Raw genomic sequence first — 13,772 nt, 5'->3', positions numbered from 1 at the left:
GTCCATACAAGACGTCACAGCAATCCAATACTTATTTACAGGTAAATTTGTGGTTGCAGCAGCATGTATGTCCATTTGCCCCTTTAATTACACAGATTTGTTTTAATAGTGTGTTTTTAATTAAGCTCAGCATTGTTTTTGTTCTTATTACCCTGAGGCAACATATGCACCTTTTAAAAGATGCCTGAGTAATTTTTCCATGATGATTTTAATTGAGTTTACCTCCTAGCAATAATCATGATTTCAGAGATAAGTCACCACTGTAAAGCGGCCTAAAGGCAGAGCTTTGTCCTTGCATCAAGGCAGTAATAATGTAGCCCAGAGCAGATTGAGTGGAACTGCCAGGCTTTAGAGTCTTATTGTTGGACAGAGAACCGTCAGATTTTGACAAGTTTTATTTCAAGATTTCTTGGCCATCGTCCTTCCTTTGGCCTCTTCCAAGAATTCATGATGCTACTTCTTCAGTCAAGCAGTGGTGGGTCACTTTTGTCCCAGTGACCCTAGCCTTTGCTGAGGAATGAGCTGACACTGATCCTGAATTCTAGAGTATTACCAAAAGTGATCAGGTTTCAACCTCAATTCATTGTTCAAGCACGTGTCTACAGGCTAACCCTGTATCTGTCCCCAACAAGGAGGAATGCATTGTACTCTAAGAATTCAGAAAGCAGCAGCATGAAAGTGATGCTACCCTACAGTTCTACAGTGAATGCTACTAACAGCCAAGTGCTGAATCAATTCAAACAGTCCCCACACAAAACACACTAAAGAACTTCTATTGCACTACGAAACAGTCAAACTGTGCAGGAAGATTTGTTGCTAGTAAGAACGCTGTTTAGCAGAGTGGAGTTTCATTCCCATTCTAAGATCAGGCAGAGCAGAATTTCAGAAATTTTTATACTGCAGACATTGAATTGAAAAATGTGCCAGCAATATTGCAGATGTCGTCAGGAAATACAAAGGGAGGTAACTTCACTATACAGTCTACTTCACAGGGCTGCCAAGTTGAAGGTCAGTTAGTTGTCATCATAGTAGAAGGAAACCCAGGATTTGAGTTTTATTTTTGTGTAGGCCTCCAAATTTAAGTTTATCATGCAAGGAGACAGATGGGACAATGAATAAATAAAAGCTATTTTCATGTCTGTCTGTCTGCCCCCTCCTCCCCCCCCCCCCCCCCACTTCAATTGTATGCTCTAAATGCATCATATCACCTCAGTTCAAGTTTGGGTTGAAAGTTGGGAAGAAGGAAAAAAAAAAAAAAAACATGCACTTGCCTGAGGCTTATGTCACCACTGAAGTGATACATCTGGATGCCACCCTTTCTCAGATAACATGTAACTATTGTATGTTCAATACAAGTGACAGCTTGGCCCCCTAGTCTTATGGAATTTTTAGAATGATAATCTTAAAAAGCTTTAGCTCAGTGTATGGTTGGTTGTTTTTAGGTTGAAGTACCAGAAAGCAAACACTTAGAGTCCCTCTGTAGCATTCTAAGCAGCACACAACTGAATAATTATTTGCTTTTAAAAACAGACAAGACAATTTATATGCCAAAGACTGAAGTAAAGTTAGGTTTGATTTTAAAACCAGAATCAGTAAACAAAGTTAATGACTATTGTACTTTGAATTGTGACTCATATTTGCAAAAACCTCAAATACAACATTACATTTTGCTTTAGTATCCAAACAGTCACAGCATAATGGCACGTGGAAATTATACACTGAAAATTTGCCATGTCTCTGCTTGGCTCATGAACAGTAAGCGTCGTCAATACTACGGAATTTTTACAAAGATTTGCCACTACTACCAACACTACTTTAGCTGCATCAGTGCCTAAAACACTAATATGCTGCTCTCGAGCTCCAGCAACAGTATCTAACTCAGACTTACTTATATTTAACTTATGGTACTGAAGACAAATGCTGGAGCAACATGTATGGTAAGGCTCCCACCATCACCAAGACCAGTTTAGATCCACTATTGTGTCAGCAGTAGTGGAAGGTTTTTTACATTACCTAGTGAAAAAGATTTAAAATTGTCTACGCTGCATCAGAATAGGTGTTCCCAAAATAATCTCCATTAGTAGTTCGGTAGTTAACCCATAACAATACAGTCCAAACAGAAGTACAGACTAGTGATCTCGTCCATTAAAATGGAAATGAGAAGGAAAAGACACTCATGAAAAAGCACTTTCTAAGTATTCAGGTACTAGTTTGAAGATGTATTACATCTCTATTTATGTAATTTAAAATACGTTGACTAGTCACTTTAATTTCACTAGTGCAATAGAAACCAAGACAATCAGACAGCATAGCCCAGAGGTGTTCTCTTGAAAACTGGGAAACCTACAGTAGAGAGAAGAGAATTGGAACAGAAGTGGATGAAGGCAGGCTGTGCAGATGGTTAAACAGTAGGAGTTCCGGCTTCTGAAGAGGCAGAGTAGTGTGACCAGATGTCCTGTTTTTAAAGGGACAGTCCCATTTTGGGGGACTTTTTCTTATATAGGTGTCTATTACCCTCCACCACCTGTCCCATTTTTTCTCCCCATAGTTGCTATCTGGTCACCCTAAGTCAGAGTTCAGACTTTACACCACATGAGCTTTCAGCTCCACAACATTTTAAAAGACTTGAGAGTATACAATTAGAGATTAGAAATAGGATGAGATAGCTATTTTGACTATACATGACAGTATTTTGTATGGACATAAGACAAAGTAATAGATTTAAAACTACTTACTTTCCCCTCCACGAATGTTTTGTTGTGTAGAAACAAGCAAGATCTTTATTTTCCCTAATTATATTCATTTTGTGCCCAGACCTGAAACAAAATAGATCTCATGTTAATACTTTTGATCTTAATTAAGATCATATACAACCACTAATCACCAATATGCTCTAAAATACATGTGATACAAGGATTAAATTCATTTATCTTTCACTCGGGTCTGTTTGCAATTTAAGACCTCCTGAGATACTTGACCACTGCTCAGATTTAGCTACTTGAAGGAATATGGTTTTCAACTATTCACTGGATGCAGAATACTAAGTATTCATTTCTTCTCCTCCCTATTACCAGCATATAATGATCTAAGAGTAGCCAATATTGCGTTACTCCTATCTGCTTAAAAGACGCTGGTATTACTGTATGCACACTGACAGTGCACAGAAAACAACCCCCACTTTAATAACTTCCCAAAGAAGGAAGACAGTTTAGTTTTATTGTCCGATATGATTTTTGTGTACTCTGAATCAAGTATGTGTGTTTTCTTAACTGCATAAGGTAATTTAACTCCGGTTACCTTTGTACAATATAGCTGTGGGAGCGTAAGCAGCTCCTGTTCATCAATACAATTTAGCCAAGTTCCAGAATATTATTAGTAAGGCTGTCGATTAATCGTAGTTAACTCACACAGTTAACTCAAAAAATTAATCGTGATTAATTGTTGTTTTAATCACTTTTAATAGTATACCAATTGAAATTCATTAAATATTTTTGGATGGTCTATGTTTTCAGATATTAATTTTAATTACAAAGTGTACATTACTCACTTTATATTTTGATTACAAATATTTGCACTGTAAAAATTAAACAAAATATTATTTTTCAATTCACCTCATACAAGTATAGCACTGCAATCTCTATCGTGAAAGTGCAACTTACAAATGTAGATTTTGTGTTATATAACTGTGCTCAAAAACAATGCAAAGCATTAGAGCCTACAAGTTCCCTCAGTCCTACTTCTTGTTCAGCCAGTCGCTGAGACAAACAAGTTTGTTTGCATTTACAGGAGATAAGTTTATTGCTTTTTATTTACAAGGTCACCAGGAAGTAAGAACAGACATTCGCATGGGACTTCTGTAGCTGGCATTGCAAGGTATTTACGTGCCAGATATGATAAACATTCATATGCCCCTTCGTGCTTTGGCTACCATTCTAGAGGACAAGCTTCCATCTGATGATGCCCGTTTAAGGGGGAAAAAAAAAAAGCATTAAGTAAATTAGTGACTCCTTGGGGGAGAACTGGATGTCTCCAGCTCTGTTTTACCTGCAGTCTGCCATATATTTCATGTTATAGTAGTCTCGGATGACTACTCTGCACATGTTGTTCATTTTAAGAACACTTTCACTGCAGATTTGACAAAATGCAAAAAAGAGATACCGATGCGAGATTTCTAAAGATATCGAACAGCACTCAACCCAAGGCTTAAAAATCTGAAGTGCCTTCCAAAATCTGAGTGGGACAAGGTGTTGAGAATGCTTTCGAAAGTCTTAAGAGACCACTCAGATGCAGAAACTATAGAACCTGAACCATCAAAAGAAGAAAAAAAAAAAATCAACCTTCTGCTGGTTGCATCTGACTCAGATGATGAAAATGAACACGCGTCGGTCCCCACTGCTTTGGAGGAGAACCCATCATCAGCATGGATGCATGTCCTCTGGAATGGTGGTTAAAGCATGAAGGGACATATGAATCTTTACTGCATCTGGCATGTAAATATCTTGTGACACCAGCTACAACAGTGCCGTGAGGACACCTGTTCTCACTGTCAGCATTATCTCCTGCAAATGTAAACAAACTTGAGTGATTGGCTGAACAAGAAATAGGACTGAATGGACTGGTAGGCTTTAAAGTTTTACATTGTTTAATGCTTGAATGCAGGGGGGTTTTGGTACATAATTCTACATTTGTAAATTCAACTTTCGTGATAAAGAGACTGCACTACAGTGCTCGTATTAGGTGAACTGGAAAATACTCTTGTTTTTTATAGTGCAAATATTTGTAATAAAAATATAAAGTGAGCACTGTACTCTTTGCCTTCTGTGTTGTAATTGACATCAACTCATTTGAAAAATTAGAACACACCCAAAACTACTTAAATAAATGATATTCTATTGTTTACATTGCAATTAATTACATGATTAATCACATTTTTAATTGCTTGACAGCCCTAATTTAGTGATGACAGAACTAAAAGGGAGGGAACAGCTTTATTTTCCAATTCTAGGATGAGTCTAGATCAAAGATGACAGCATTTGTACTTGTTAACTGAGCACATCTGATGGAAAAAACTGAGGAAGGAAGACTCCCAGGATCAGACAAATCTAATTATCACCAACTAATCTTATATAGTATCTAATTACGGAGCATTTCCAACATTTAGTTTATATTGAGTATTTAAAAGTAAGCTCTAAAAGTAGGTTACCACAACTAACTAGACTTCTGGTTTCCTATGCCACTTATCATAGCAGTTAAACACTAGAAGATACTAGAGACACTAAGGCCATGTCTTCACTGCTGAAAGAGGTGTATATTTTACCTGGAGGTTACCAATATGCATGAGCTATTTCAAGCTAAAAATACAATGAAGACAAGGCACTTTAGTTTTACTGCCATGTAAACTAGGTGAAGTCAGCACAACAATCCCCCAATCATAGGTGGCATTAGAAGACAGCTAAAAAGTTTAGTATCAGGAAAGAATTTCTTTTCTGTGGAAGCAATTACAGGGATGTTACACAATTACAATTTAGGACAGGCCATCCTAAATTAAACAAGGTATCTCTGCATAAGCATGGTCCACACTGGAAAAGTTTTAGAACTCCTGAATGGAAAAAAGGCACACCATTAATAGATATGCAGAACCAAACCTAATGAGGAATTTGGGGCACTGTCCTTAAAAAAAGGAAAAAAAAAAAAAAAAAAGGAAGCACTTAAATGACAAGGAAGCCTAAATCCCATTTTTAAAAGTGACTTCAGCACTTAATTCATTGAAAGTCAATGGGACTTAGGAGCCCAGGTCACTTTTGAAAGTGTTACACCTTACTTTTCATGACTCTGTAAATTCTCTTTGTAATACATGCCCTATTTATGGGTAAGCACAGAAAAATAAATGCACCTGAATTGAAGTGCCAGTATATGCTCTGATTTGCCAGTATTTTTTATGCATGTATATCTTAGTATAAATTAGTGATAAGATTAAGTACTGCAGACTGTGAATGTCTTGCAATTCTTAGGGCCAATTTTCAGAGAACAAGGTATTCTCTATTCAATCCATTTGGACAGAATCAAGATATTAGCCTTCACATTTCCCTTCCCACACCTTCAAATTTTTTTGCCATCACTCAGCGTTATTGATCATTTAGGTTGTAAGAGCCTCAGGGCAAGGGCAAGGGCGACAAAATCCTATTCCTATAAGCCTACATGCATACCTATGAACATGTATCTATATACTTGTTTGTCTAAGGTAAATTAGAAATGTAAATAACATCAAGTACTTAAAATCAAGAGCAGAATCAAGACTAAACTGTGGGAAATATTTCACTAAATCTGAGATGCAAAACCATGAAGTAGTCTAATATCAGCTCTATCAAACAGTATCCAAGGGCTGAACAGTATCTATGCTGGAATATTATTTTAGGGAACAATCTCAAATCTCTGGAGTTCTTCACGGCTCCCACTGATATTAAAGCAGTTCAGTGACAGTCATCAAACTGATATATTCCTAACCATGATTAGCTCAAAGAGAAGATGAATCATTTGTTTAATATCCCTCTGGCTACATACATCCATTCTTTCAATCTTACCAAATAGCACATTTTAAAGAGAAATATTCAGGTTACATGGCCCCTGGGCAACTTACTCCAGAAATATTTAGTTATTTATTCAAGCATCTACTGACACAAGCCAATAAAAGTTAGGATAATGAGAACTGAGTTAGTGAATGGAAGACTGAGTTATATATCATTTTGATTTTCTTGGCTTTTGTCTCAGCATGTTACAACTTTGATGTTACTCTTTTTAATTATTTTAATGAAAATATCGAACACAGCCATAAATTGCTTTCACAAATGTTTGCTACTGGGATACTTAGCAGTTTACTAAGGTTTTCTGCACATAAATACTAGAACAGTCTTTTGGAGCCATCCAATAGCCATCCACAGCAACTGTTCTCTTAATGTAAAAAGGTAAATGTACTTCAGGAAAAAACCTCCAACATAAGTTTATTTAGCTTTGATATGGACTGTTTGCTTGTCAGCAGTCTGCAGCAAGGAGATTTAGAAACAGTTAATTTTTCCTAATATCTAACCTACAGATAGTTAAGCACTTGAGCAGGTTCCCAAGGTGGTTGTGGAATCCCCACCACTGGAGGTTTTGAACACATGCCAGGGATGGTCTAAATATACCTGTCACTGTCTCAGCAGAAGGATATAGATTAGATGACTGCTCAAGGTCCCTTCTAGCTCCACCTTTCTATGATTCTTTGACAAAACCAGAATTCATTTCCCAGTTTTAAGCTTCCTACCAACTCGCAAGAACTGAGAGGGGAACTGTAACTCCTGTCACTAGACAAAGTTCTCTGGAAAGGAGACTCTCCGTGCCCCTCAGATCTCATCAAGTGAGAATATGGAATAATTGTAGCTGTACTTCCCTACCTGCAAGGCTAAGGCACTCTAAAGATTGCGAGTTGCTCAGATTCTATGGGCTAAATCTGAGAGGTGGAAGGTAAGTCAGCAGGAGAGTGCCTCCCCTTAACACAGCACGGTGTAGACTTCAGTTTTGTAAGTTACATGACCTAAGTTATGCTACTTCAGTTAACTTACAGCTTTAGTGCAGACCAGTCCTATAATAATGGGGGCTATACAAGTGCATGACAGACTAATTTACCAAAGCATAGGTGTGTCACACTGCATTATATACACCCATAATAGGATGCTAGAACTAAATTAGCCTAACCAGGTGATAACAGCTAAGTAGGGGTGCACTATATCACATACACAGTCACTGCAAGATCATGCTCATCTTATTCACCTCTCCTGCATCCGGTAGTTACATTCACCTGTTACATCTTGTCAGTTACCAAAAAAAGGTTTTAATCTGACATGAGATTCTCTTTACCAGAAATGTTCAGCCTTTTTGTCTAAAAGCAAAGCTTCATTGTTGCCAGTCTTTAACACTTTCTTTCAATGGGTTTCTACAGTGTCTAAAGCGGAACTGGGATCTGATCAGGACAGGTGCTTTTAGGGACCACAGTAATCCATATAGTTCTCCACCACAGTTTAAGTGTTGGAGGCCAGAAAAATACTGAAATCTAGCACTACTATTACATGCAACTGAGCTATCACCTATACCATCTTCAACTTGGCATCTAGTTGTTTTATTTTTGTTAAAGTGAAGTATGGAATACTCCACTTGTTTCCACAGGCACTTTCTAATGCACTCTCCAGGTTTTATAAAACTACTATATGGAAGTTAAACAAGCTTCCCACAAGACCAAGAAAGTTTATTTAGCAATATTTTGCAGTTACAGTATTGTAAGAATGAATGAAATATTGGGAAAGTGAGTGTTGCATTTTCCTTGCACTGTATACAGTACTGAGTTAAAAAGATACTAGTGTCATGTACCTATTACAAAGGGTTCAAAAGAGTTTAAAAGCTGTGTGTTCCCTGCCTTAAGATTTTTACATAAAACACTCACCGGGGTGGGGGAGGGGAGTTGCACGTATAGAAGCCATCACTAATTTTAACCCTTCTGTTCCATTTTACTTTTGCAATACTGGACACCATCAGGTGTTGGCTAAGAGTGGAAAGGGATCTTTGTTTAGGTTTTTGTTTTAGACAGGGAAGTCTGCTGATAACTCATGGTTAGAAACTAGGGCCCTGATCCTCCAAACACTCAAATATAAGTTACTTCACATTCGTGAGTAGTTCCACTGAATTCAATGGAAGAGTTCTCAAGCATAAGTTACTCATGCGCTTGGACTGGAGCCTAAATTTGAACCGCCAGTGAAATTTTTTTTAACTCCCCAAAAGCCTATTTCTATGCTATTTCAATCTTCTGTATTTCAAAGTGACATGTTTAGTATTTGCATTACAGTAGCAAATAGGGGCCTACTAAGATTGTACAGTGCCTACCACTGCAGGACCTGAAAGAGTAAAATAGCGCTCTACCAAAAAAAAAAAGGAGTATACAATCTATACAAGCCAGACACAGGGTGGGGAAAGGGCAACATACAACCAAAGCCAATGGTGATGGTTTGCAGGTATCATACCTGTGTATGAATTTTTTATTATGTAATACTGGGGTGAAATTAATGAAGCGTACTGTAAGGCATCAATGGGAGACAAGGGAAGATAGGAAGGGATTACCTAAAAGGAGTAACAAAAGAAGGGAGCAAGACTGAGCAGAGGATGGAGTAGACAATGGAGACCAGCTGGAAAGAGGCTTAACTGAAGAGACTGAGGGAGGGGATAGGAATAGGCTTTCTAAAACAGTCTGTATACTTGATCCTTGACTCAGTTTTAAATTAGGAGAGTCAAAATACTGATAGACTGAGTTCATTCCAGATAAACAGATGTTTGTCAATTGACATGGGCTGGAACCTCCTAAACCTGTCCTCTACCCTGCAAGGATTATTAAAGATCTAAAACCAAACAAACAGTTTATGGCACCTCTAAAAGATACTGCTTAAAGCTATCTCTAAGTGATATAAACAAAGTGCTTTTTGTACAGCGCATTCTGCTTTTTAATGGTGTTAGTTCCCTCTATACAATTATAAAGGGACAAGACTTTGAAAAGTAACAATTTCCTTTTCACCGAGTCTCTTAAGAAATACCAGAAAATTTCAACTGTTTTGTCTAAAAGCAAGCTTCATTTCAGCCAAGTCTCTTAAGTATCATCCTAGCTACCACTCCCCTTTGTGCAACACTCCTTTCTCCCACTACTGTATTGAATTATTTACTTTCAAAAGTAAAACAAACCTATGCTCTCACTGCACCTCTCAGGCAAAACTTTACCACTTCATGTTTTTAAAAACAGCAGCCTGTTTCATTCAGGAGTTGATGTTTAGAAAGAAATAAATCCAACTATTTGAAAATCCAATTGCTTGTCTCTTACTATATACCTGGGGTCGGCAAACCTTTCAGAAGCGGTGTGCCGAGTCTTCATTTATTCACTCTAATTTAATGTTGTGTGTGCCAGTAATACATTTTAACATTTTTAGAAGGTCTCTTTCTACAAGTCTATAATATATAACTAACCTATTGTTGTATGTAAAGTAAATAGGTTTTTAAAATGTTTAAGAAGCTTCATTTAAAATTGAATTAAAATGCAGAACCCCCCAGACCGGTGGTCAGGACCCAGGCAGTTTGAGTGCCACTGAAAATCAGCTTGCATGCCACCTTTGGCAAGCTTCCCATAGATTGCCTACCCCTGCAATATACGGTGGATTTTAAAAGTTACTGGTGCAGCCCAAAATTCTTTCACGGAAAACTTGTGAAACAAGATCAAAATATTTTGAGGTATAATTCATGTGTGGGAAAAAGGAAGACTAGATACAAAATGGCGAGACTATCAAACAACCAAAATATGATCTTAAATAGATATTTTTCAATAATTAATATTACAAATTTAGTTGCCTGGTGCAGGATGAAGACTACAGTGTGGATTTTTTTATTTTGACTTAAGAGGAGGTATAGAGTTGCAAACTTTCCATTATTGAATTAAGTTGTAGTGATATGTTCCAAAATTTGTTTAAATGATGTTTCAGATCTTTTAACTATCATCTGTGTAGGCCACATAAATTAAACTTTTGTTACTATGAAGTTACTCCTTTATACATATTTGAAGTTAAGGTTTATAGATGAGTATTGATTAAGATTTATGGATGAAGTTACTAAAAGTAAGGGCAGAAGTTTTTTTAAAGTGATACTCATCAGATCTCCTTAGTTTGATATCATTTATGTCAAATCTGAAATTTTGACCATTAAGAAGAACTGTTCCTGAAATGCCAAGAGTTTGAACATTCAGAAAATACTCGATGATTCAATCCCTGAGACAAGTAAGTATAATCCTAGACCATTCAAAGAAACAGTCACACATACATACAGGATTTATTGTTTTTTAAAACTAAGCTGCTTTATGGAGATAAGGAGAATGAGAGCAGCAGCAAACAGAACAAAAAATAATTTGGAAAAAATGTTCATAGGTTATGTAGGGAAAGTGTTTACTTTATGAATCTTTAAGCATTATCTTTCCATTTGCAGCAAGTTGCTGAATATGGTTTATCGAAGAAGTTTAAATATTCACCCGAATGTATTACTGATGTTATGGTTTAGAATTTGGCCCCCTATAACAAATACAGATTAGACCAGGCTTCAAGTTAATGAAGTCATCTGGGCTAAAACCCAGTATAATTTAGCATTTAAATAGTTTTTTATTATTATTATTTTTAGAAATGAGCACTGGCAAAATGCTGCTACTAAATGAAGTAGTGGTTTAACAGATAGTGAGAAGAGTAGCTCCTCACATGCCCTCGACTTGAAATTCATGGATGAAACCAGAATCACTCATACTCCCACCCCCTAGACTTCATATTGAGCATAGATACCACCACCAACAGAAACAAATAATTCATTCCCAAAACTTAAATCTTTCCTAAAAATAAACTGAAGCAGAGGCTCACAATTTACAAGACTGAAGAAGGGAAACAGGAAGAGAGACTTCCTGAGATAATCATTAACACCAGAAATGAGACTAAATAACGGTAAGAAGAGAAACATTTACTCAATTTTATCTTCTCAGCCCTTCTGGCAAAAAAGTCTAACTTGTGTGCAAGGAAGAGGGGAGGGGCACAATGGAGATGTCTTTCAGATTAATCTTCAAGCACTGTTTTCAGTTCCCTCAAACAGCAGAGAATTTAGTTGTGTATGAATATTTTATTAGTCTCAATTACCATCATTTCACATCCCCTAACTCAAATCTTTCCCTGAAGTTGAGAGCAACAGTTCCTAATAGCAAAAGCAGGTTCTCCCCCTCTAATATCATCTACAGTTCACAGTGGAAAAGCTGAACAAACTTAAGTCACATTTGAAGGCAGATGACCTGGAACATTTGATGTAGGAAGGGATGCAAACTCATCAGGATTGAATGGAGAACGCACTTTACTAGGTAGATCGTATGAACTAAAATACATTTATCTAGCTTGTTCTCTTCAGAGATACTGCTGAAGCCTGAAGTCCAATTTCCTGTTCAGGACAGAGACCCCCGCCCTCCCAATAAGTGACCCACCCTCAAGTTATTTCTAGAGTGCACCATGGTGCCCAAAGATTTGGATCTTGCAGTGTGGGAGGAGGAAAAGAGGTGAAGGGTAAAAATAAACTCTAATTGGGGTTATTAGTATCCCCTCGAAGAAGATGATACAGATTTTGCCAGGCATCCGCTAACTCCTCTCCTCGGGGGATAAAACTGATTCAGCCAACACAGGGAGGAGCAGATTCTGCTGTGTGTGTTACCGTCTCTCCTGATGTCAGGGAAAAGGAAAGTTGGGGAGGAGTTTCTGGCAAGCGTCACAGCCTCTTTCAGAAGAGGGGGGAAGGAGGAAGAAAGAGGGGATTTCGCTGGGTGTATGACAGCCTCCCCGGTACCATCCTCCTCCAGGTGAGGCAAGAGATGTATATGAGCCTCCTCTATCCCACGCCCCTCCAAATGGGACAGGAGGGAGTGAGGTGCTGGGGCAAGGAGGGGGTATGACAGCCTCCCTGGGGCAGGAAGGGGTAGGCGCCCGGTGAGTGTGTGACAAGCGGGAGTCACACACGCTCCGAGCGAGCCAGGCGCGGTCCGGACACCCCGGGATTCCGCTACTCACGCAGGCGCTGAGCCCCGAGGGATTTACCTGGCCGAAGAGCTGCGCTGCCCGGACTCCCCCGGCCGCAGCCGGCGCTGAAGATAAGGGCGGCGGGCAGACCCAGAAGCTGCTGCCGTCACCGAGCGCAGCACCCACCCTGCAGCTGCTGCGCCCCCTTTCTCTGAGCCGTTCAGACTCTGGCGCTGGACGCCGCCATTTTCACTCCGGCAGCGAAACGCCTTCTATGCGCAAGCACAGTCGGTTCCCACACTGTCACGAGACCTTGTCAGCTGACTCTCCCCGTCCCTTTTCCCGTCCCGAAACTGCCCCTCCCTTACCGACCAGCAGCCTACATGCGCATGCGCAAATCGGAGAGCAGCAGTGAGTGGCCACGGCAGAGAGGGGCTGCGGGAGGGCTCAGTGAGTGGGCGGGGCACAGGGGGGTGGGGTGGAGAGGGTTCAGTGAGAGGACGGGGCACAGGCGGAGGGACTGGGCAGGGCTTAGTGAGGGGGCGGGGCACAGAGGGGAGGGGCTGTGGGAAGACCCAGTGATTGGGCGGGGCACCGAGGGGCGGGGCTTGAGAGGGCTCAGTGAGTGGGCGGGGCATCGACTGCTGGGGCTGCAGAGGCTCAGTTAGGGGGGCAGGGCAGCGAAGGGAGGGTGGGAGAGGTCTCAGGGAGTGGGTGGGGCAGGACACAGGGGAGGGGTTGCGGAAGTGCGGAGGTTCTGTGGCAGGAGGCAGAGCTGTGTAGGGTCAGAGAAGGAGGCTCTGAGAACTGGAAGGGGTCATGAGTATTAGGGTGACCAAACAGCAAGTGTGAAAGATCAGGATGGGCGTGGAGGGTAATAGGAGCCTATATAAGACAAAGACCCAAAAATTGGGACTGTCCGTATAAAATCGGGACATTGGTCACCCTAATGGTTATGTGTGGACTCAGAAGGACCTTTGGGGGTGAGGATGGTGTGAGTGGGTGGAAGGTGGGTTGGGCCTGTAAGACATAGTTACAGGGAAGCTGAATGGAGGATGTCCACATGCATTGTTTCTTAGATCGCCATGTGTTTTAAGCCAACCTTATGATTTTGGGGAGTGTGATTGTTGAGCTGTGACTACTTGCGGCGAAGCTTCAAGCATTGAGATGCCCACAATAGTC

At 39.8% G+C, this 13,772-nt stretch overlaps 1 protein-coding gene across 2 annotated transcripts in view; it reads right to left on the bottom strand.

Annotated features, from left to right (window-relative positions):
* Positions 1–12,990, bottom strand: part of DNAJC13 (DnaJ heat shock protein family (Hsp40) member C13) — a 105,300-nt gene extending 92,310 nt beyond the window's left edge. Inside the window, exons 1-2 of one of the 2 annotated variants that reach the window (XM_032805865.2) lie at positions 12,669–12,990; positions 2,736–2,816 (exon numbers count right to left, since the gene is read on the bottom strand). In XM_032805865.2, coding sequence (XP_032661756.1) covers positions 2,736–2,803 — 68 coding nt within the window. In that variant the 5' untranslated portion in view covers positions 2,804–2,816; positions 12,669–12,990. The remainder of the gene's footprint in view (positions 1–2,735; positions 2,817–12,668) is intronic. The other variant, XM_075062508.1, reaches the window with a different exon arrangement.
* Between the last annotated feature and the right edge of the window lie 782 nt (positions 12,991–13,772).

This window comes from Chelonoidis abingdonii, chromosome 2 (genome assembly GCF_003597395.2).
Source record: "Chelonoidis abingdonii isolate Lonesome George chromosome 2, CheloAbing_2.0, whole genome shotgun sequence".
Lineage (NCBI taxonomy): Eukaryota > Metazoa > Chordata > Testudines > Testudinidae > Chelonoidis > Chelonoidis abingdonii.
Note: the sequence above shows the minus strand (reverse complement) of the source record. Positions and strands in the feature narration are given on the sequence as shown.